Source organism: Podarcis cretensis, assembly GCF_951804945.1.
Source record: "Podarcis cretensis genome assembly, chromosome: 17".
NCBI lineage: Eukaryota > Metazoa > Chordata > Lepidosauria > Squamata > Lacertidae > Podarcis > Podarcis cretensis.
In genome coordinates this window covers 37,417,800-37,439,228 of record NC_137187.1, presented here as the reverse complement: position 1 = coordinate 37,439,228, position 21,429 = coordinate 37,417,800, and the positions used below count along the sequence as shown (strand labels likewise).

Below are 21,429 nucleotides of genomic sequence, written 5' to 3'. Positions count from 1 at the left end.
GAGGTCTGCGACAATAGTAGCAGAGCTGCTGTTTTCACGGAAGTCTGCAGTGAGAGGTTGATCCTCTGCACCTACGGAAAGAAGATAACGTCTGCCTACAGCCAGAAGCTGAACAGACGAAGCTGACAGCCAAGCCACGGAGCCCAAGGTATGAGAATTTCGGGCTTAAAAGTGTGAACGCAGATTGAGTTATTCTCTGGTTCACGGGAGCAGCGTTTGGGAAAAACAGCTCCGACAGACAGGCTTGCATTCCGGAAATTCTTGTGGTTGATAAGGTTTCCTGCACAAGAAAGGAATGCACAGTTGCTAAGCAACGCCCGTCAGTGAAGTGGAAAATTACATAAAAGGGCTGGACTGTCAGGCTGTGCCTGAGAGAGGCGAAAAACAAAGTTTGTTTGGCTAGGATCTCACAAAATCTTGGAAGGGACTTTCCAACGCAGCCAGTGTCAGAGCTGCCAAGGTGCCCAAGAGCATAAACAAACCAGCTATTGGATTTTAGCAGGCTTGAGAGTGAGAGTTAAAGGCAAAGGACTTAAAATGGATGCCAAGAAGGGGGGAGGCATGCCTTATCCATCCCTCCTGACTAATGACAATTATTCATCTTGGTCTATTAAGATGAAGGCCCTGCTGCAGAATCAGAGACTGTTTGAGGTGATTGAGAACCCCATCCCTGCAGCACCAACGCATGCTTGGGAGTCACAGAATGTGAAGGCCAGGACGGCTATAATTCTGTGTGTGTCAGACTCTCAGCTTGTGCATATACAGGATTTACAGTACGCACAAGAGGTTTGGGACACGTTGCGAAGGACACATCAGAGAGATGCAGGTTCTTCAGCGTTGCTGTATTTTGAAAAGCTGACCAATCTGAGGCTTGCGCCTGATGGAGATGTTCAAGCGCACCTGACGGAAATGAAATATCTGCACCAACAGGTGGTGGAACGCAATTTCCGTCTGCAGGAGGAAGTGTTTTGCTTCATGATGATAAACAGCCTAAATCGGACTTACAAATCGGTTGCCAGTCAGCTTGGTTCTCTTCCGGCGCAGCAATTAACCACGGAGAGGGTCTGTGCCGTCGTGCTGAATGAACAGGACAGACTTGCTGCAGTGGAGATAAAGGACAGGGGGAGGGAAGAACGGAGTTCTAACACCCCCACTGCTATTGCTACTGGAGAAAATGCTGTAGCTTTGAACGTTGTCCGATGTTACAATTGTGGACAGACTGGTCATCTTCAGCGGAACTGTAAGAAGCCACGTCAGCAGAAAGGAGCCAAGGGAAGCTCTACGAAGTCTGAGGCGTCAGGCAAAAGTCATACCAAGTCACAGGCGAAGCCTGCAAAGGCTTTGATGTCGCTAAAAGCCACACCAGAAGTGGGGAACTCTTTCGTTCTAGACACGGGTTGTACAGTTCACATGACATCACACAGGGATCTGTTTTCGTCGTTTAAGAAGCAAAGCTTCGCTGTACAACAGGCCAACGGTCAGGAGCTGAAAGCGACTGGGATTGGAACTGTGTATCTTGAAAGTCTGAACTTGACTATAAACAATGTTTACTTGGTTCCAGAGTTGAAGTACAATCTGCTAAGCGTTTCGCAGATTGCTAAGATGATGGCATTTTGCTTCCCTGCCTTAGATATTCCGAGGGAAGGACATCACCCTCCTCTATTCCCAGCTGCGGATTTTCTTTCCTGATGTGACGTGCGCCAAACCCCGAAGTAGCCGCAACTCCAGCATCGGTGAGCGACCAAACAGCTTCTTGCAAGCCTGGTTAACTTGCAGCTTTGCCACTCATGGGGGAAACTGTACAAAGCGTTACAGGATCTGACAGCTTGTTCAGAATCACTGGAATCTCAAAAAATTATAATAATGAGTGGAATTCTAAGTGGCACTAAGGAGATTGCTCTGTCTGCGCAAGTACTATGATTTTTATTGCATTAGCCATGCGGCCATAGCATAATATACATAGAAATAACAACATAAAATGGGGGTGGGGAGATAAAAGTGGATGTCGTCCTGGGCGAATACTTTGAGAAAATGGGAATAACAAAAGTAACGGGGGATTTAAAACATCGAGTGACAGAGAATACAAAAAACAGGTTCGATTGTGCGGCGTATCGACTACATCTGTGGTATTAAAGAAGGAGTTGGTGCCGCTTTCCTCTTCATCACACTAAGCAGGAAATTAGCTGTCATCTCGGTAATCCAACAGTCAGAATCCTGCAGAAGAAGGGACAGTATCCAAGGCTAGATTGGGAGATGAAGCTTGTTCACGAGAGGAGTTAGAAACCGAGATCTTTCATCTGTCCAGTTGGGACAGAAGAGCATTACACGTTCCATAGTCTCCAGAGCCGTGTCATTGCAGGAGCATGTTCTATTTGCGATGGAAACTCTGGAGTAACGACCCGACAGAACTGCTGTAGGAAAACAGTTGAGACGGGCACAGGTAAAGGCCCTTCGTTTAGCCTCCGAAGGAATTGTAAAGCAGTATAGAGGGATCCCTTCAGGGGGTGGAATAGCTAGGGCTAAGCCTGAACACGGCCCTCTTGCATGGGAAGCTGTGTTAGAGAAGTCAAGTTGCTGTAGCTTCTTTTTGATTAGAGGTAGGGCCGCCGGGCTAATACACTCTAAATTAAAAACAGTTTTGCGGTTCAAATTGAGAAGAGAGCGGAATTTGAGATTAATTGTAGTTTTCCAAGGAGAATTATGAATATCTCTTAGGATCAGATTGGAGAAACCACCTCTAATTCGAGCATCCGATGCTAGTAGGTGGGAGCTGTAGGAAATGGCTCGACTCCATGCTTGTTTTACAATTTATTTCTACTTGCCCAATGAAACGATCTTCCCCCTCCTCTCCTCCTGTAGGCCTATCTTGGGGGAGTGGAGGGGGAGGAGAGGCAAGGGGAAGCCATGTTGTGCTGGCGGGACTTGTTCTGGCTCCTGCTAGCGCAGCTCTTTAGTTGTATCTGGTCCCATGTTTCTAGTCATTGTTGCAGGTGAATGTCTGGAAACATGCAGGCAGAGGGAGAAAGATGGTCTTTTGCGCCCTGCGTGATATGCACGTCCCCTCGTGACTTCCAGCGTCTTTCTCATCGCCCTATTACCCATTGCTTTGCCAACTGTTTCCTCCTGCTTCACCCTGCTCCTTGAAACAACCTCCTACAATTAAAAGAAAGCAAATGAGCAGTTCTCCAAAAACACAAAAGTGAACGCAGGTCAGGGAAGCGCACAACAGAATCTGCACATGCCGTGGCGTAATGCTCTCTTAGAGCTTTTGATTGAGTTTGCTTTGGTGGAGGTCTTTTCTGCTTCAGTGCCATTTTTAAAAAACAAAAGTCATGTTTGTGTTGCAGCAGCTGCACTTGCAGTTTAGGCTAACTTTTTAAATTTATGCAAACACATTTCCTTAGTCTCCTAGTTCGGCTAGGGACAAGAATCCCATTACATTGCGTTCAATGGGTTGCCAAATGTGTTCCCCTCAAATGTGCTGAGCAATAGATTTTCTAACGGTAAAACCTCTGTTTTATGCGCATGTGACAACAAATCAATAGATTCCCTTTATCATATCTTGTTTAATTGCCCTTTATACACTGTTCCCCGATCAAGGATTCTGAGTTCAACCATTCTGGAAATTGTTGCTAAGCCACCTGAATTACATCTAGCTTATCTACTCCAGGACATTGACTCTTATAGAACATCACAGGTGGCCAGATTCCTGTTTGCAGTTCTTTCATGGAATGCTGCATGACTATTAAAAATCTAGAAAACTCTATGCACCATCTTTATCTTCAAGGCCATAATACGGTACATTTAGAGATTGTAAGTAATGTGAAGGAGATTATGCGTTGAAATATTTTAGTTGATATTTTAGAATGTAAAATGCTATTTTATTTATTGATTTGTTTTACCTTGTGGGCTTATAGCCGAATAAAGTATTATCTATCTAATGGGTTGCCATGCATTTGCAAAATTAGAACATGTGTACAACACATCTTCTGTGTACAGTGGTACCTCAGGTTAAGAACTTAATTCGTTCTGGATGTCTGTTCTTAACCTGAAACTGTACTTAACCTGAGCACCACTTTAGCTAATGGGGCCTCCTGGTGCTGCCGCGCCGCTGCTGCACGATTTCTGTTCTCATCCTGAAGCAAAGTTCTTAACCCGAGGTAATATTTCTGGGTTAGCGGAGTCTGTAACCTGAAGCATATGTAACCTGAAGCATATGTAACCTGAGGTACCACTGTACTGTTGTTGAAGGCTCAGTCTACCCAGTGTTTGAGGTAGTGGGCAGTTGTTTGCTGCTGCTGCAAAGCTAATCCCCAAAGGCTGTGTTTCCCCGCTTCCTATAGATGTGAGCAGCAGCCATTCATTTTTGCAGGTCATTCTCTCAAGGGCACCGCTGGCAAATGGGCCCTTGCCATTGAAGAGCCTCCTGTCTATTGCATGAGTCACACGTCCCTCATCTTCTGCATCCCAGGAGTCAGACTGTTTTATTCTGTCACGTAGAACTCAGTGGAAACAATTTAGAACAGAGTCTGTGTCTGAATAGCTCCATGCTGGTTCTTGGTCATGCTCGTATTTGATGGAAGCTTGGAAATGGCCCATTTATAGGAAGATAGGAAGCTGGATTACATCAGTGAGGCTACTGGATCCATCTAGCTTGGAGTTGTCAGCCCTGACTGGCAGTGGGCCTCAGGGGTTGCAGGCAAAGGTATCTCCTAGCCCTGCCAGGAGATCCCAGGGAACCTTCTGTTTACAAGGCAGATGCTCTATCTTTTTTGCTGTGTCCCCCCACCCCCGGTCTGATGGTTTTATGCAGAACATGCCTTTTCCCCAATGCAGGTTCAGGTTAGGCACAGCATACTCCTCACGGGGCTTGATAACCAACTGTATTGGGGAAACAGCAGGGGGTTGTGTGTGTTTGTGTGTAATTTAGTGCACACCCCGGAAATTCTCTTTCAGCTTCTGCCTTCTGGAAGAAGGTACAGGGTTATAAAGACTAGGACCGAGAAACAGTTTCTATCCAAATGCGATTTTGGTTTTAAACGCATTGTAAGGAGTCTCTATGGGAGTGTATTGTATTTTAAAAATGGGGTATCAGAGTTTTTAGGGGGCTAACCAGGCTGGGATAGCTGGCTTGTTGGTTTTGAATGTCTTGTGTAGATTTCAATTTTTTTTCAATTTCGTTGTTCTGTATGGGACAATGACAATAAAGATTATCGTATCGGAATGCCAGAGCGGTGATCACCAAAGCTTTTAACTGCCTTTTCATCCTTCCAGAGGCCTTCGTTGTTTGCCGAAACTACAGCCCCCCCAAAGGCTACGTGCCAAACATGTCCAATCCTTTGCTAGATCACTGTTACGGTAAGGAACCTTGAAGGGGGAAGAGATGTTTCTGCGGGTTCCTGTTGTGTTGGGGGATACAGGGCAGGGAAACTGAAGGGAAAGTGGGTGGTTTGAGAGCAGAGGCAAGAAAGTGTGGATGGAGGAGGGCAGCTGCAGGGGGATTGTGAGTCTTCTCTTTCTGTTTTTTGGCAGTATTGAGCAGAGACTCTGGAGGCTGAAGCTGTCATATGTTTCCTGTCCATAGAGTCAATGCCTTGAAAAGCCAGGCAGGCCCCATAGTATATAAGCGATGAAATCAAAGTCTTCCATAAGTTCTGGATATGAAAAGAATGAATTTGCCTAGGGAAAACCTCAGTTTTAATCCAGTGCTTGTTTGTTATTTCCCTCCCCCCCCCCCACCCGCGGAGGGGCAACTTCAAGAAGGGGCTGGGATAAGCTACCTGTCATCATGATATCAGATGATTGACAGGTGGCTGTCACAAGTTGGCCCTGTATGGTATGGGAAGATGAAGATACGGTTCGCTGCACCAAAAAGATGCCCCCGAATTTCTCCTTGTCCAATTTCTGGTATTTTTTCTCTCCCTGCTTTTAAATCTTATTGGAGTCTAAGTTTCTGGGCAGCAGTTGTGTTATATTCTGTTACCTTCTGCATGATGCCTAGTTATAGCACCTAATAAAGACTCCCTTGTTGTTGTTACCATCATTATCATCGTGATCAGCCCAAGTATTGGAAGCCCTTTTTGCTGAAGCAGCGTTTTAGCAGGAGAAAAACGGCACCTCTGCCCTAAGCCAGGTTTCCTTTAAAAATACGTTTCCCAGGAACCCAGGAGGACTGAGGAGTCTGAAAGCTTCTTAGCCAAAGAGAATTTTTTTAAAGATGTTGTAAGGATATTTGTAAATGAGGGGAATAGGATTAGGAATTGTAAAGAACTACAAAGGTGAAATGGGACGCAGGTGGCGTTGTGGGTTAAAGCCTCAGCGCCTAGGACTTGCCGATCGAAAGGTCGGCGGTTCGAATCCCTGCGGCGGGGTGCGCTCCCGCTGCTCGGTCCCAGCGCCTGCCAACCTAGCAGTTCGAAAGCACCTCCAGGTGCAAGTAGATAAATAGGGACCGCTTACCAGCGGGAAGGTAAACGGCGTTTCCGTGTGCAGCTCTGGCTCGCCAGAGCAGCGATGTCACGCTGGCCACGTGACCCGGAAGTGTCTCCGGACAGCGCTGGCCCCTGGCCTCTTGAGTGAGATGGGCGCACAACCCCAGAGTCTGTCAAGACTGGCCCGTACGGGCAGGGGTACCTTTACCTTTACCTTTACAAAGGTGAATAGTGGGGCAGGGTCAACCCTGGAAGGTCCATCTCTTTGCAAGCAACACTTACCAAACCTCTCCCAATACAGATGTGGATTTTAACCAGCTGGAGGGCCCCAGTCGGGTGATTGTCCCCTTCCTGGCTTGTGGAGACCTGAGTGCTTATGATTCCGACAGGACGTACCCTCTGCAGGTAAGGCTGGTCTTGGGTGGTGCGTCTGGAGGCCAGTGGGAATGGTTGATTCAAGCGTGGCTCCATCTGTCTTTGCTCCGATTGAGGAAGCAGGCTGTTTAGAACCTGGGGGAGTCCTATGGGCCCTCTTCTGCCACTTGGTCCTTCCTGAATCGGTAGCTGCAAAACCACCCTCTGGTCGTTGGCAGTGGTGGTGCTAAGAACAGAAGAGGCCTGCTGGATCAGACCAAAGGCCCAATCTTAGTCCAGCATCCTGGCCAACATCCTTAGTGGCCTACCAGATGTCAATGGGAAGCCCACCAGCAGGACCTGAGGGTAATAGGAGTCCCCCTCCCCATCTGCAATTTCCATCAACTGGTATTCAGAGGCATACTGTCTTCATCATGCCCCTTTCTCGGTGCAAAGATTAAAGTACACGGGTCCCTCTGTTAGGGATTGCCAGTCCAAAGCCCCTGGTGCCTTGCAGTTATCGGCAGGAGAACCTGAAACAGGCAGCATTGTATCCAATGCTAGTCCTACTCAGAGCAGACTCAATGAAATTATTAGACCTAAGTCAGTCCCAACTATTAATTTCAGTGGGTCTACTCTGGATGAGACCAATAACAGGTCCAAGAAGGTGGTTTCTGCATGTGCTGTAGAAGGAAGTGAGGAGCAGGTGGGGCTCATCCACCAGGGAAGGGGGTCCATCTAGGTCAGTGATGGCCAAACCTGGCCTTCCAGCTGTTTTGGGACTTCAATTCCTATCATCCCTGACCACTGGTTCTGTTAGCTAGGGATGATGGGATTTGTAGTCCCAAAACAGCTGGAGGGACAAGTTGGCCATCACTGATCCAGGTGAAGGAAAACCTCTGCTGCCTTGTGGGATATCTTCAGGAGAAGAAAAGGCTACACAAATCCAGAGTGGAGTCCCTAAGATGGTTAGATGGTGCCTTGTGTGCCTCCTTCCAGCAACTCCTGCAGCCAAGCCGGTGCCGAGTGTATTGCTCTGCTTTCCTTTGTACTACTTCAGCGAAGCCGAGAGAGGGGTCTTGTCATCTGGGCAGCCCAGGGTCTCCAGACACATGGCCAGGCTCGCGTCCTGGGAAGGTCACTTTGGTGCTGCTACTAAAGCGGTTTGACTCCACCCGTAGAGTGGCACTCCATTGTCTCTCAAGACAGACGGATGCCTACAACTCTTAAGCAGAACTAGCATTGGCTACAACCCAAAGAAAGCAGTGTAGAGAACGGAGGTGCCCATTGATTAGCAATGGAGATGAACAAAAAGGATAATGGTGGTTGATGGTGCTTAGGCTCCAGAAAGGGACTTGGACCACCTGCTTTAAGGCTCTCTTGCTCTCTTTCCCATTTGATCAGCTGGATCCCGAGAATAAATACACTTATGTCCCCCCGACTCAGCCTCCCATCTGCCCTCCCTACGAAGAGGCCTGCTTCTTGAAGAAACACAATCTGCTGACCAAGGAGCAAGTGCCCCAGCCTCAGCAGGAAAACGCACTCCAGGAGCAGCAAGAGCAGGGGGCTGAACACTCACCCCTAGAGGCCGAGGTCACAGACGCCCTGGGAAAACTGTCAACGTGACATTATCACAGAAATGGGGGGCAAGAGATGCATACCGCCCCCTGCTGGTTCAAAAGACTTTTCATCCCTCTTGGTTTACCTTTTACAGCAGTGGTTCCCCATTAGCTAAGTACTGCAGACCCCCTGTTTTTCAAAAGCCAGGCCATGGAGCCCTTACTTTTGAAAATTTTGATATTCCTATGGTAGTTTTTGGGGACACGGGTGGCACTGTGGGTTAAACCACAGAGCCTAGGGCTTGCCGATCAGAAGCTTGGCAGTTCGAATCCCCACGACGGGGTGAGCTCCCATTACTCGGTCCCTGCTCCTGCCAACCCAACAGTTCCAAAGCACGTCAAAGTGCAAGTAGATAAATAGGTACCACTCCAGCGGGAAGGTAAACGGCGTTTCCGTGCGCTGCTCTGGTTTGCCAGAAGTGGCTTAGTTATGCTGGCCACATGACCTGGAAGCTGTACGTCGGCTCCCTCAGCCAATAAAGCGAGATGAGTGCTGCAACCCCAGAGTCGTTCACAACTGGACCTAATGGTCAGGGGTCCCTTTACCTTTATGGTAGTTTTTGTTAGGTGAATAAGAACAGCAATAATATTTACTGGCCGCCCATCTGACTGGGTTGTTCCAGCCACTCTGGGCGGCTGCCAACAAAATATTAAAAACACAATAAAACCTCAAACATTAAAAACGCAGACCCCCCTGGGTGGGTTACACAGACCCGCTGACGTCCACAGACCACCAATTGGGAACCACTATTTTACAGAATTTCCTGTTTTATCAATACAAAGTCCCTTTCTCCCTGACCAGCCAAAACCGTGTTGATTTTAATAAAGCTTTGTCACTTGCTCAGAGCTTTTCTTTTGCTGTGATAAGTAGCTGGAATGCTTTATTGGGAAGACACACAGAGAGAGGTTCAAATTCCTGTTCATCCATCCAGGGCAGCTAAAGACACGATTCTCTTGGCCTCCCTTCCCTCAGAGTCAGACTGTGTTCTGAGTGCTGCAGAAATTATTGATAATAATTTAACAAAGGCATATTGTTTCCCAGTACCGCATGTCCTTCCCTTCCAGGTTTTTGATTATTCTGGCCTTCGGCATACTGCATATTACTTTATCTTCTTTCATCTGACAGTCGGGACTTGCTATAGATGGACTGAAATTCCCTCACAATGCTATTTATTCCTCTCCCGATGCTCCACTCCTTGCCAAAGCATGGAGTTCGTGGTTGTTGCTGTCATCCTCCTCCATCATCCTGTTTTCCTCAGGTCACTCGTCCTTGTTTCCTCAGAATCCAGGTGTTGCCACGAAAGGGAGGACCGTTCCCTGGAGATTGAGGGCTACACAACAGTGACCCCTTCACCATTCAGCTTCGCCACCTGGGCATGGATTTGGATTCCAGCTGGTGATTCTGCGCCAGTACTTTGGCGCGAGGAGCTGGCTTTCAGGCCCTCAGCCCGTGGAGGCCCTGTCCTTAGGATGCCTGGCCCCCAGCCATCCACAGGCCCCCCCACAATGAAATCAAACCGGTCCAGCGGAGTGTGCTCTATGGTACACAGAGACTCCTCACCCAGGTAGCCTGGGTTGGCTCCCTCCATGGACGCGTCGTCTCCCGGGCTGCAGCGTCCAGACCGGGGACCCTCGGTCTGAGAGGCTCGATGGCGGGTGACCTGCTGAGTGTCCAGCTGCGGCTCGGCTCTTCGGAAAGAGTAATGGGCAAATATGCCGATGAAGAACATCTCGACAGCCAGGGAATAGTAGTAGATCACTGGAGGGGTGAGGAGAGAATTAAGAATATGGTACGCTCTGCAGCAGAGGTGGGAAACTTCCAGCCTGCTAGGGGTTCAGGTTTGGCCCAGGAGGTTTCCCCCAAACCTTGCCCACTTCCCCCACATCCAACATTGTATGCAATTTCAGGTGTGGGGCGGGTAGAAAGAGACGTGACTGCCAGTGCTGTCCCAGTTGTGCATCGGCAAGGGAAAGCAGTTTCCTTACACCAGGCTTCCTCAAACTTGACCCTCCATATGTTTTTTGGCCTACAACTCCCATGATCCCTAGCTAGCAGGACCAGTGGTCAGGGATGATGGGAACTGTAGTCTCAAAACATCTGGAGAGCTGAGTTTGAGGAAGTGTGCCTTGCACCTTCCTTTGATGCTTAGGCCAGACCATCCTTTGCCAACCTGATGAACTCCGTAGGTTTTGGACTACAAGTTCCATCAGCCCCAGCTAGCTTGGCAGGGGCTGTAGTTGCACTAGCAGAAGCTAGCACAATGATTCCGAGTAGCAGCATAATAATAACAATAATGATAATAATTTTTTCCCAGCCACTCTGGGCGGCTTCCAACAATATATTAAAATACAGTGGTACCTTGGGTTAAGTACTTAATTTCGTTCCGGAGGTCTGTTCTTAACCTGAAGCACCACTTTAGCTAATGGGCCCTCCTGCTGCTGCCATGCCACCGGAGCATGATTTCTGTTCTCATCCTGAAACAAAGTTCTTAACCCGAGGTACTATTTCTGGGTTAGCAGAGTCTGTAACTTGAAGCGTATGTAACCTGAAGCGTCTATAACCCGAGGTATCACTGTACAATAGTCTATTAAGCATTAAAAGCTTCCCTAAACAGAGCTGCCTTCAAATGTCTTCTAAAAGTCTGGTAGTTGTTTTTCTCTTTGACATCTGGTGGGAGGGTGGGAGGGCGGGTGCCACTACCAAGAAGGCCCTCTGCCTGGTTCCCTGTAACTTGGTTTCTCTCAGCGAGGGAACCACTAGAAGGCCATTGGCGCTGGACCTCAGTGTCTGGGCAGAACGATGGGAGTGGAGACGCTCCTTCAGGTATACTGGACCGAGGTCGTTTAGGGCTTTAAAGGTCAGCACCAACACTTTGAATTGGACTTCCCCCTGCACACCTCCACAGCCTCCCCAAATCTGCTCCAGGGGGTTGAGGGAACCCCGGGAACTGCATGGGAGGGAGAGGGGCACTGTCAAGCATGCAGAAATGTTTACGCTGATGGAACACTCTCCTTAGCTCTACTGTGAATACAAGTCTCTGGGTGCAGTAGGTTGGTGAAGAGGCTAGCCCAGATGACACACTGTCCCTTGCCCAAGAGCCAGCTTTTCTAAGGAACTAGTTTTTTCCCCCTCCTCTGCCCCCTGAGAGACTCTGACCCCGCAAGGGGGCAGGGAACCTCTGTGGCACGAGACAGCAAGGAAGGCAATTGTCCCGAGACGGCAACTCAGAGAGTGAGGTGGCTTGCCCATCAGCCAGCCACCCCTAATGGCGCCTGCTGCAGGCTCCTGGCCTCCCTGAAGCAGCTTACCTTGGGAGCGTGTCACCGGGGAGAGAGGCGGGCTGCAAGGGATGGCCCCCACTGCCCCCATGGTCTCCAGGATCCCACTCTGCAGGCCACAGAGGACGAGAACCAAGATGATGCAAACGAATTTGGAGCGCAAGCTGTAGCCGTTGAGCGCTGGCTTGGTGGCTTTGTAGAAGAGCAAGTAGCCATAGAAGGACAGGAATGTGGAGATGGCAATGATGGCGTAGATGTAAGAGTTGGGGTTGGTGTAGCCTACCTGGGAGAGAGGGATGGGCAAAGGTGAGATGTCAGATTCTGGGACTCCCCCCAGCAACATGTGTTTGGGCCCAGAAATGGAAACGAGAAGAATTGCCATTGAAAGAAGAATGGCAGACGAAATTAATGGACTATGCAGAATTAGATAAGATGACAGGAAGGATTTGAAACCTGCAGGACCAGAGATTCTCAGAGGACTGGAATAAATATGTGAACTATTTGAAGAGCAATTGTAATCAACAGATTACACTAGTAGGATTGCAAGAAGTTTTGTAAGGAGGAACATATGAAATATTGCAAGGAAGGTTATGAAGAGAGTTATTAGTTAAGAAAATTAAAAGTAATAGTGAAATTAAGAAATGTAAACTAAGTGAAAAAGATTGGAAACTTTTCAGATGTGATTGATGGAAGTCAAAGAATTGTATAAGATACGAAATTATGTTAAATGATTGTTGGAAATAGTATGTTAAAAATAAATAAAAAATATATTAAAAAAGGAATGTGGAGATGGTGTAGATGTAAGAGTTGGGGTTGGTGTAGCTCACCTGGGAGAGAGGGATGGGCAAATGAGATGTCAGATGCTTTGACTCTCCCCAGCAACACGTATTTGGGCAAAATCCTCTGTCACTTGAATGGCACTTTCAGAGCAAGACTTTTGAGTAGAAGTCCAGGGCCCCACTCAGCAGCAGGAGAAAGTGGGCCCACCCAAAATGGCTTATGCCATTTTGAGTAATGCACATTAGCTCCTAAAGAGGTACAGACACTTACCCATGGACGCAGTGAGACTGCTAAGTGCAGAATCTAAAATTCCCTAACTCCACTGCTGAATGGTGCAGTGAAGATCAGCACATTTGAGAAAACAAAAAACACAGTTCAAGGTCCTGAAACATTTTAGCTCTCGAGAGTATATTTAGGTTGTTGTTGTTTTTAGGACACCTTTCTTAGTTTCTTCCTACAAATTAATACCACAGGGTTTTTTGAAGTATTAAGCAGGGGTATAGAAATGTATGAAAATAAATCATGGAAAAAGCTAAGCTTCAGCACTAGTACTTTGGTATAATCAGAAATGTGAACAGCTTGCCAAACTGTATATAAATAGCAGGATACAATAACTATAGAAAAGCTCAGATTTCTACTGTAGCTAATCCCATTCTGATCCATAGCCTAATCATGAAATCACTGGTTCAATTTATCTGGCTTTAAATTAACAGAGAAGATGGAAAATGCTGTTGCGCTCTTTGTCAGCAGGGGTCATCAACGTTTTTAAGGCACATGGGCAGATGTGAATTTTTGAATGAGTGCTGTGGGCCCCACACCTTCTGGGCAGGTATCTCTCTCTCTCTCTCTCTCTCTCTCTCTCTCTCTCTCTCTCTCACACACACACACACACACACACACACACACACACACACACGGGGGGGGGGGAGAGAGAGAGAGAGAGAGAGAGAGAGAGCTCACACAATTTCCAAGGGATCTGGGTAAAAGCTGGATCCAAAACAATCTGAGCCTTGAAAAGCCCATAGAGCTAAAAGAAGAAGTGGGAAAGAACATCGCTTTTCTAACTTCCCCTTTCAGGTCTATGGACATTTCAAGGGAGAAAATGTTAACCACCCTCCATGCTTCATGGTGGGGTGAGGGGTGTGTGCATGTTGAGATAAATATTTTGTGGGCGCCAGCGGAAGACCTGAAGGGGACCACTTCATATACATCTCTAACCTAATATAGTTCCATCTATGGAAACCCAGAGGTGGTCTGGGGGCCAGAACTGGTGGTGGTTCTGCTTTTATCACCCAGGAGTGCCCCTTTCTGTTCCCTCTTTGCCTGTTAACCAAGGCAACACAATTCTCTTAATTTGCTTCTCACATTCCACTGGGCTGAACTTCACTGCATGTAATGCTTTGAAGGAAAATGTAATGAAAATGATATATAGATGGTACATGACCCCAGTTAAACTTGCCAAAATATACCATTTGTCTGATAATAAATGTTGGAAATGTAAAGAACACGAAGGAACATTCTTTCACCTCTGGTGGACCTGTCCTAGAGTGAAGGCCTTCTGGGAAATGATATATAATGAGTTGAAAAAGGTATTTAAGTATACCTTCACTAAGAAACCAGAGGCCTTCCTTCTGGGCATTGTCGGCCAGAAGGTGTTAAAGAAGGACCGAACATTTTTTATGTATGCAACAACGGCAGCAAGGATACTCATCGCTAAGAGCTGGAAAACTCAAGATCTACCCACACTGGAAGAGTGGCAGATGCAGCTGATGGACTATATGCAACTGGCCGAGATGACTGGCAGAATTCGAGACCTGGGAGAAGAGAGGGTTGAAGAAGACTGGAAGAAATTCAAGATTTATTTACAAAAGTATTGTAATTTGGTTGAATGCTAAGAAGGATGCTAGATCATAAATAATTGCCTACCATTGAATTAGATTTGAACTTGATGATAAGTGAGATTGAGGGAAACATAAAATTTTTGGAGATTAGATTAAATTAACTGAACAAGATTTAAGAATATAAATAAGATGATAAATTGCTGGAAAAAATTTATAATGATGTAAGTGGGAGTGGGAGACGTGAGGGAGTCCAAAGAAGTTCTGAAAAATGTGTTATGATCCATGCTATATTGTTTATTATTTTTGCATTTTGTATCTAAAAAATCTCAATAAATATTTATAAAAAAAAATAATAATTTGCTTCTCACATTCATTTCCTTCCCACCTTTCAATTTATGTCCTGCACTTACTTGAACTGGAGGCTACTTGCAAGCTTTCATCCCCAGGGCTGTGGAATTTTACTGTGCTTTTAAAATCCTGATGAGCAACTTTTAATTGATACCAATCCACAGTTGCCCCATTCCCTAATTGCCACATTTGCCCTGGTTGGTCCCAGCCTGGTGCTCAGGAACATAGCAGCATTTTCATGGTAAGATCCAGCAGCGATACCAACCTTTTTCTATGGTCGTCATCCAGAGAAACTACTGCTAAGGTTCAGCCAAAGCTTCCTATCATTATGCATACAGAATTTGAGCTGCATTGGCACATCAATTTGATAAGCTTTGGCTATAATTAAGACCTGCTTTGTTACTCATTGAGGGATAACAATGCCCAGATTCAAGTCAGCTCAGTCCAATGGAAGCATCTATCAACAGACCGAAGAATGGGCACCTGTCACTTTCCTCAGGAAAATATCCAACCTGCAGCATCACTGGGAATACCAAGTAATCATTCTGTGCTTAATAGACATGCCCAAGGTGTGACTTAATTCCCTTCCTCTCTGCCTGTTAGCCATGAATTTCACAGCCAGAATTACTTACATCGCCATAGTCATATTTCTCATCCGTCCAGAGGATAAGGGTGACGAAAAAGAGGATGGTCCTGATGACAGAGAGCTGATACACAGCCAGCGTCATACATCGCAGGTTTGTTCTGCAGAAGAAGAAGAAGAAGAAGAAGAAGAAGCCAGCGGTTTTCTTTCTTTTCTTTTTAAAAAAAATTATTTAACATAATTATTACAAAATATAAGCAAAATATTGCAAATACATACATACATATATTTGAGATAAGCTCACATATATAAAAAAGGAAAAAAGAGGAAAAGAAGAAAGAAAAAGAAAAAATAAAGAGAAGAAGAAGAAAAATTGGAAGAATTTCTTCTAAATTTATTCTACAAATATCTCAATAATAAAATTTCATTGACTGACTTCCATCGCTTACACTGCACTTCCTATATACAACCAGTGGGCCATGGTACCCTGGGGTGCCTTGAATTATGGTCTGGGGTGCTGTGGGCAACCCTGGCCTCTGTCCCTCTTTCCTTCATCTCCTCTGATGTCCTCTTTTGTCTCTGCCTCCCAAAGGCTGGCACAGCTGTTTGTTGCAGCATCCCTAGCTGCAAGCTCCCCAGGTGAATGGTGCCTCTGGTTCTGGCCACACATAAATTAAAGGTAAAGGTAAAGGGACCCCTGACCGTTAGGTCCAGTCATGGATGACTCTGGGGTTGCGGCGCTCATCTCGCTTTATTGATTGAGGGAGCCAGCATTTGTCCGCAGACAGTTTTTCTCGGTCATGTGGCCAGCATGACAAAGCCGCTTCTGGCGAAACCAGAGCAGCAACGGGAACTCACCCCGTCATGGGGATTCGAACCGCTGACCTTCTGATCAGCAAGCTCTAGGCTCTGTGGTTTAGACCACAGCGCCACCCTTACACATAAATTACCGTAGATTCATTAAAAATCTAAAACTAAAAGCAGCATAAAACAAGAACTAAGAAAATGAGACATTGAATGGGAAAACCAGAATGAATTATGCAAAATAAGGAAATGTGATTTACAGAATTTGTAGAGGTCAAATAATTCAGCCTGGCTCAACATTTTATATGTATTTAAAAGCACATGGTTTGCATAGCCACGGAGATAGAAGAAATAAAGAAGCAATGCAGCAGCAAGCAGCAGCTAAGTCAGCTGCAGGTGGCTGGAAAGCCAGACAGGATGTTTGTGACTGTTACCATGGCAAGAAAGGGGCAGCCCATTCACCGAACTGAGCACCGAATGTTAGCTCAGTGTGTGTCATCTGATATGTACAGGATGTACATGGGTGGAGTTATATTCTCTCTGCTGATGTTGTAAAGAGTGTGCAGACATGTTTATCTGTATGGCTGCAAAAGACAGAAATAAAAGCATGTAGATACATTTCTGTCTGTGTCTGTTTCCCCTCCCTGGGGATAGCAGGTAGGAGAGAGAAGCAGTGGTGTGTTTTTCTCACGTCTGGGAAAAATCGCCGATTACAGACCTCGCCTGTTTACCTGCCGGGAGTCGCAGGAGGGAGGTCAAAGGAATTCAGCCGGTGCCTGGAGAGTGGCACATTCCTCTAACCGAGGCAGAATTCCAACAGAAATACGGTAAAAGGCATATTAGGAGGACAGCTCTAATGTGAAAGACTGGAAGCTTCAAGTTGTTGTACAACATGAATGTGTGTGTTTGTGTCAGTGTAGGACCTTAAGGAGAAGGCTTATCACCATCTGTCATGTGCTAGGCACCACTGAGAAATAAAAACAAAACCACAAGTCCTTGCCTGCACTTTTCATGATCTAAAAATGTAAGGGAAAAGGAATGAGGAGATTGGGGGGAATGAGGAAACTTTGAGAGCCTGATGTAAGAAGGGGGCGGGATGCATTTAGTTGAGGTGTTCTGGATCAGTTGCAGATTATAGGGTACAATAAGGAAGCTATAATGTGCAGGACCAACTCTGACACGGCACAAAGGCAGGCTCTTCTTACCTGTTGGCAGCAATTTCAGGAAGGCAGCAACAGCAGCAACAGGGGAAAGGGTTTGGAGAAACGCGCTGGCTCTCCAGTTGCTGGAACATTCGGTCTGATCCGCCAAAGAAATCTCTGATCAGTGCAAGGAATTTCCAGAGGGTGATGGAGTGGTAGCTGCAGGAACAGGAGAGTTACAGACTATGCATCTGCTGGATCAAACAGACAATTTTGTGGAGCTGGAGAGGACTAGTTGGTGGAGCTTAAGCTTAGGCTTAAGTCACCTTTTGTTTGTATGATATACACAATATCCTTCCTTGGGTTCTCAGGCTGAAATGTGGTGCACACGTTCAGGACACAAGGCTACAAGGCCACATCAATTTTGAAGGAGGAAAGGTGTTTCTGCATAATATTTGTTGTGAAGGTGGAGATGGGGAAATGGAAGGTGGGATGAACAGCCAGAATGACGCTATTCTATGGTCCCAGTGAAGTGGTCATCGTGCTCTAGTAGTTATAAGTTTAATAGACCTGGGTCCAAATGCAGCTACATTTGGGGTGGGGGGAAATGACCTACCGTAATGGTACAGCAAGCCAGTAAATGGAGTAAGTGTGTTGAGGGAATCTAGAGCTGTACCTGCAGTAAATGTTCCATAATGTGGCATTGGGATTCTGGAGGAGAATCTGTTGCAACTTGAGTTTGCCCACCATCTTCATGAAGGAGACTGCCATGCAGTCATTAAAGGTTCACAGACTCCTTCCCAAAGGTGATGGCAAACTTCATTCATCATAGAGTCGTTTGTCAAAAAAAGCAAACAGAGTGACAACTTTAGTTGCATCCTTTAGACCAGCTGTGGGGAACCTGGGGCCCTCTAAAAGTTGCAAAACTACAACTCCCATAAGCCCCAGCAAACATGGCCAATGGCCAGGGATGATGGGAGTTGTGATTCAGCAACATCTGCAGTGCCAAAGGTTCCCCAGCTGTAGATTTTTCGAGGAAAAAAGGTTCCCCAGCTGTAGATTTTTCGAGGAAAAACAATCCTGAAGTGGATAACTTCGGGTCTTCCCTTAGGATAAAGGTAAAGGGACCCCTGACCGTTAGGTCCAGTCGTGGCCAACTCTGGGGTTGCGGCGCTCATCTCGCTTTATTGGCCGAGGGAGCCGGTGTTTGTCTGCAGACAGCTTCTGAGTCATGTGGCCAGCAGGACTAAGCCGTTTCTGGCGAAACAGCGCAGCACACGGAAACGCTGTTTACCTTCCCGCCAAAGCAGTACCTATTTATCTACTTGCACTATGACGTGCTTTCGAACTGCTAGGTTGGCAGGAGCTGGGACCGAGCAACGGGAGCTCACCCCGTCGCGGGGATTCAAACTGCTGACCTTCTGATCGGCAAGTCCTAGGCTCTGCGGTTTAACCCAGAGCGCCACCCATGTCCCTTAGGATAAATTACATTTAATCCTGCTCCTTCCACCGCCTGTTCCCACTCCCATCAAAAGAAACTCACATGGAGGCCACAAAGTTACAGACGAAGGAAGTGCGAGGGATGAACAAACCAATGAGGGAAGTGAGACTGAACACCTGTTGGATAAGGAGATGGGATATGATATTAAAAGATTTGCACCTGGTTTGGATTGCAATTTGTCCCTAAGCAGCACATTCCTTTACACAATCCATCTTATGCAAAGCACATTCAGCACACATTTCCCCCCACAAAGACTTTGGGGCATTATAGTTCACCCCTCACGGAGTTACGGTTCTCAGCAGCCCTTCACAAACTACTGTGCTCAGAATTCTTTGTGGGCCGGGTGGCAGAAGATACTCTTAAGTGTCGTGTGTATGCAGCCTTCCGTTTAAGCCACTAGATGCTACCCCAACATGAGGCTGCAGACCAAGCCAGCTACCGGTAATTACACATTTGTGTGAAGCAGTTATGTGTGACTAGTATGTAGGAAGAGCTGCAAGCATGGGAACAATGGGTTGCAGGCAGCTAACTTTTACTCAGGGTAAACCTGTTGAAAGGAATGGACCTAAGTTAGCCAGGATCCTAAATCAGCTTCACTGTGGTTTCTCAGCTAGATTTCCTAGGAAGTGAACACAGGGTTGCAGTCTTAAGAGGCTGAGATGGGAGAGAAGGCTTCCTGCTTCCTTTGCCCATTCTTACCGGATAGACCCCCAGGATCCAGAGCGAGAGGCTGGTTCGGCGGGAGCTGTTGCTATGGCGCAGGAAGAAGCCCATCTGCTCCAGGAAGAGGCCGACCTGCACAAGGCCCAGGAAAACGGGGACTAAGAAGATCCAGATCTGAGCCTTGATGACTGTGCGAAAGGGACAGTGGCGAGTCAGGGAATAAAAAAGCAGAGATCCCTTACGCAGGAATACTACAGAGCACCTTATCTGACCTGGAAGCCTTTCTTCCTGATCCCATATATACAAGAGCTGGGTGGGCTTTTCCGTGTGTGAGGAGAAGGCACTCTGCACATGGTCAAAGGCACTCTGTTCTTACTGCACCATGTTCCATGGCTGAGTCAAAAACAGAGTAAGTTCTGAAGCCCTTTCCTCTGCCTTTCCGTATCCTGTGGCCAGTCCTCCTTGTTTCCAACCACAGCCACATCCTGGTCATGATTCTCCACCCCACAACAGCTTCCCCAACCTCACCTTGAAAGATCTCCGATGACAAAGGGAACTGACCCCCAGAGAGAGAACAATTTGAGGCGCGCGCCATTTTCCTCTCTCCTGGACAGGTGCCTCCAGGTTCTCCCCACCCTCAATCAATAATCGCTTCCTTTCCCATCATTAGTCACCACATTAATCATTGACACAAGCCAGGCACAGGTGTCTTGACAACAGGGCCAAGTCCACCTCTCCTCACCTGCCAGGGAATCCTGAACCAGGGCAATATTGTGCCATGAGGGCAGACCCACACTATATATTTAAAGCACATTCAACACACATTTAAAGCTCATGACTTCTCCCAAAGAATCGCGGGAACTGTAATTTTCCCTTCATGGAGCTTGTTTCCAGCAACCTTAAAGGTAAAGGTAAAGGGACCCCTGACCATTAGGTCCAGTCGTGGCTGACTCTGGGGTTGTGGCGCTCATCTCACTTTATTGGCCGAGGGAGCCGGCGTACAGCTTCCGGGTCATGTGGCCAGCATGACTAAGCCGCTTCTGGCGAACCAGAGCAGCACACGGAAATGCTGTTTACCTTCCCGCCGGAGTGGTACCTATTTATCTACTTGCACTTTGACGTGCTTTCGAACTGCTAGGTGAGCAGGAGCAGGGACCGAGCAACAGGAGCTCAGCCCATCGCGGGGATTTGAACAGCTGACCTTCTGATTGGCAAGTCCTAGGCTCTGTGGTTTAACCCACAGCGCCACCTGCATCCCTTCCCAGCAACCTTAACACCATAATAAATTGGTTACATCTTTAATGTGTCGCAAGACTCCTGTTATATTTTACTGTCTCTTATCCAGTGCTGCTCTGAACACAGTGAGGGTCCTATTCTCTGAAATCCTGCTGCCTTGCTACCCAGTGGGCTCTGCACATAGGGCCCCAATGACTGTATGCTGTTTATAACTATGGAAGTCAATTTCACTGGACTTCCAATCACCATTCTATTAACAGTCCACACGTGTACAAACCTTCTTCCCTTTTAAATGTGGATATTGTATTAAACAGTAAGCAGTAAAGCCAGAGGAAGGCACTGCAGTATCCCCCCCCATGTTTATTTTACAGGAAGCAAATCAAATGCAACTGAAAAAAGCAAAATATCATTCCTACCTCTCATCCTTTTTCTGAACCTCATTGTTTTACTGGAGCAGCAGGAAACACCAGTTTAACACCAGCACATTTTGGCCCACTGAGAAGTAAGGAATTGTGCTTGGTTCTCCCTGTTTCAAAGGACTCGGAGGGGTGTCCAGATGCAAAATGGCACAGAATTCCTGTGTCTTTAATAGCAGCAGAGAAAAGTGAGGCACAGCAAGTGTCACTTTTCAGGCACCTTCACAGCCAGCATCATCATCCAGAATCCCCTCTTTGAAAGGTTCCCTTCGCTTCCACATCTGGTGCATTTTGGGGCAGCAGGGGAGCTTCACTTTTGTTCCTCATTGCCACCAGTTCCAGACATCACACAGAGCGAAGGAGAAAACTATTGTAATATTCTAAACAGAAGTGATGTGTATGTTGTCAGATTTCCAAAATTCTCTTTTTTAT

The 21,429-nt window shown here is 46.9% G+C and overlaps 2 protein-coding genes across 3 annotated transcripts; one reads left to right on the top strand and one right to left on the bottom strand.

The window, feature by feature from the left end:
* Positions 1 to 1,605: 1,605 nt before the first annotated feature.
* LOC307206771 (tRNA (cytidine(32)/guanosine(34)-2'-O)-methyltransferase-like) lies at positions 1,606 to 9,245 on the top strand. The gene is made up of 4 exons (XM_079960183.1): positions 1,606 to 1,733; positions 5,275 to 5,358; positions 6,733 to 6,836; positions 8,190 to 9,245. Exons 2-4 carry the CDS (start codon positions 5,328 to 5,330, stop codon positions 8,409 to 8,411), a joined length of 357 nt encoding a protein of 118 aa, XP_079816309.1. The 5' UTR covers positions 1,606 to 1,733; positions 5,275 to 5,327; the 3' UTR covers positions 8,412 to 9,245.
* LOC307206724 (organic solute transporter subunit alpha-like) lies at positions 9,155 to 20,470 on the bottom strand. 2 transcript variants are annotated; one of them, XM_079960107.1, is made up of 7 exons: positions 19,874 to 20,470; positions 19,382 to 19,533; positions 18,725 to 18,798; positions 17,245 to 17,400; positions 15,285 to 15,396; positions 11,714 to 11,966; positions 9,155 to 10,163 (listed from the first exon to the last, which is right to left on the bottom strand). In XM_079960107.1, exons 1-7 carry the CDS (start codon positions 19,938 to 19,940, stop codon positions 9,736 to 9,738), a joined length of 1,242 nt encoding a protein of 413 aa, XP_079816233.1. In that variant the 5' UTR covers positions 19,941 to 20,470; the 3' UTR covers positions 9,155 to 9,735. The 2 variants fall into 2 exon arrangements, with proteins under 2 accessions (XP_079816233.1, XP_079816234.1); XM_079960108.1 differs by having other exon boundaries at positions 19,382 to 19,477; positions 19,874 to 20,469.
* Positions 20,471 to 21,429: the final 959 nt, after the last annotated feature.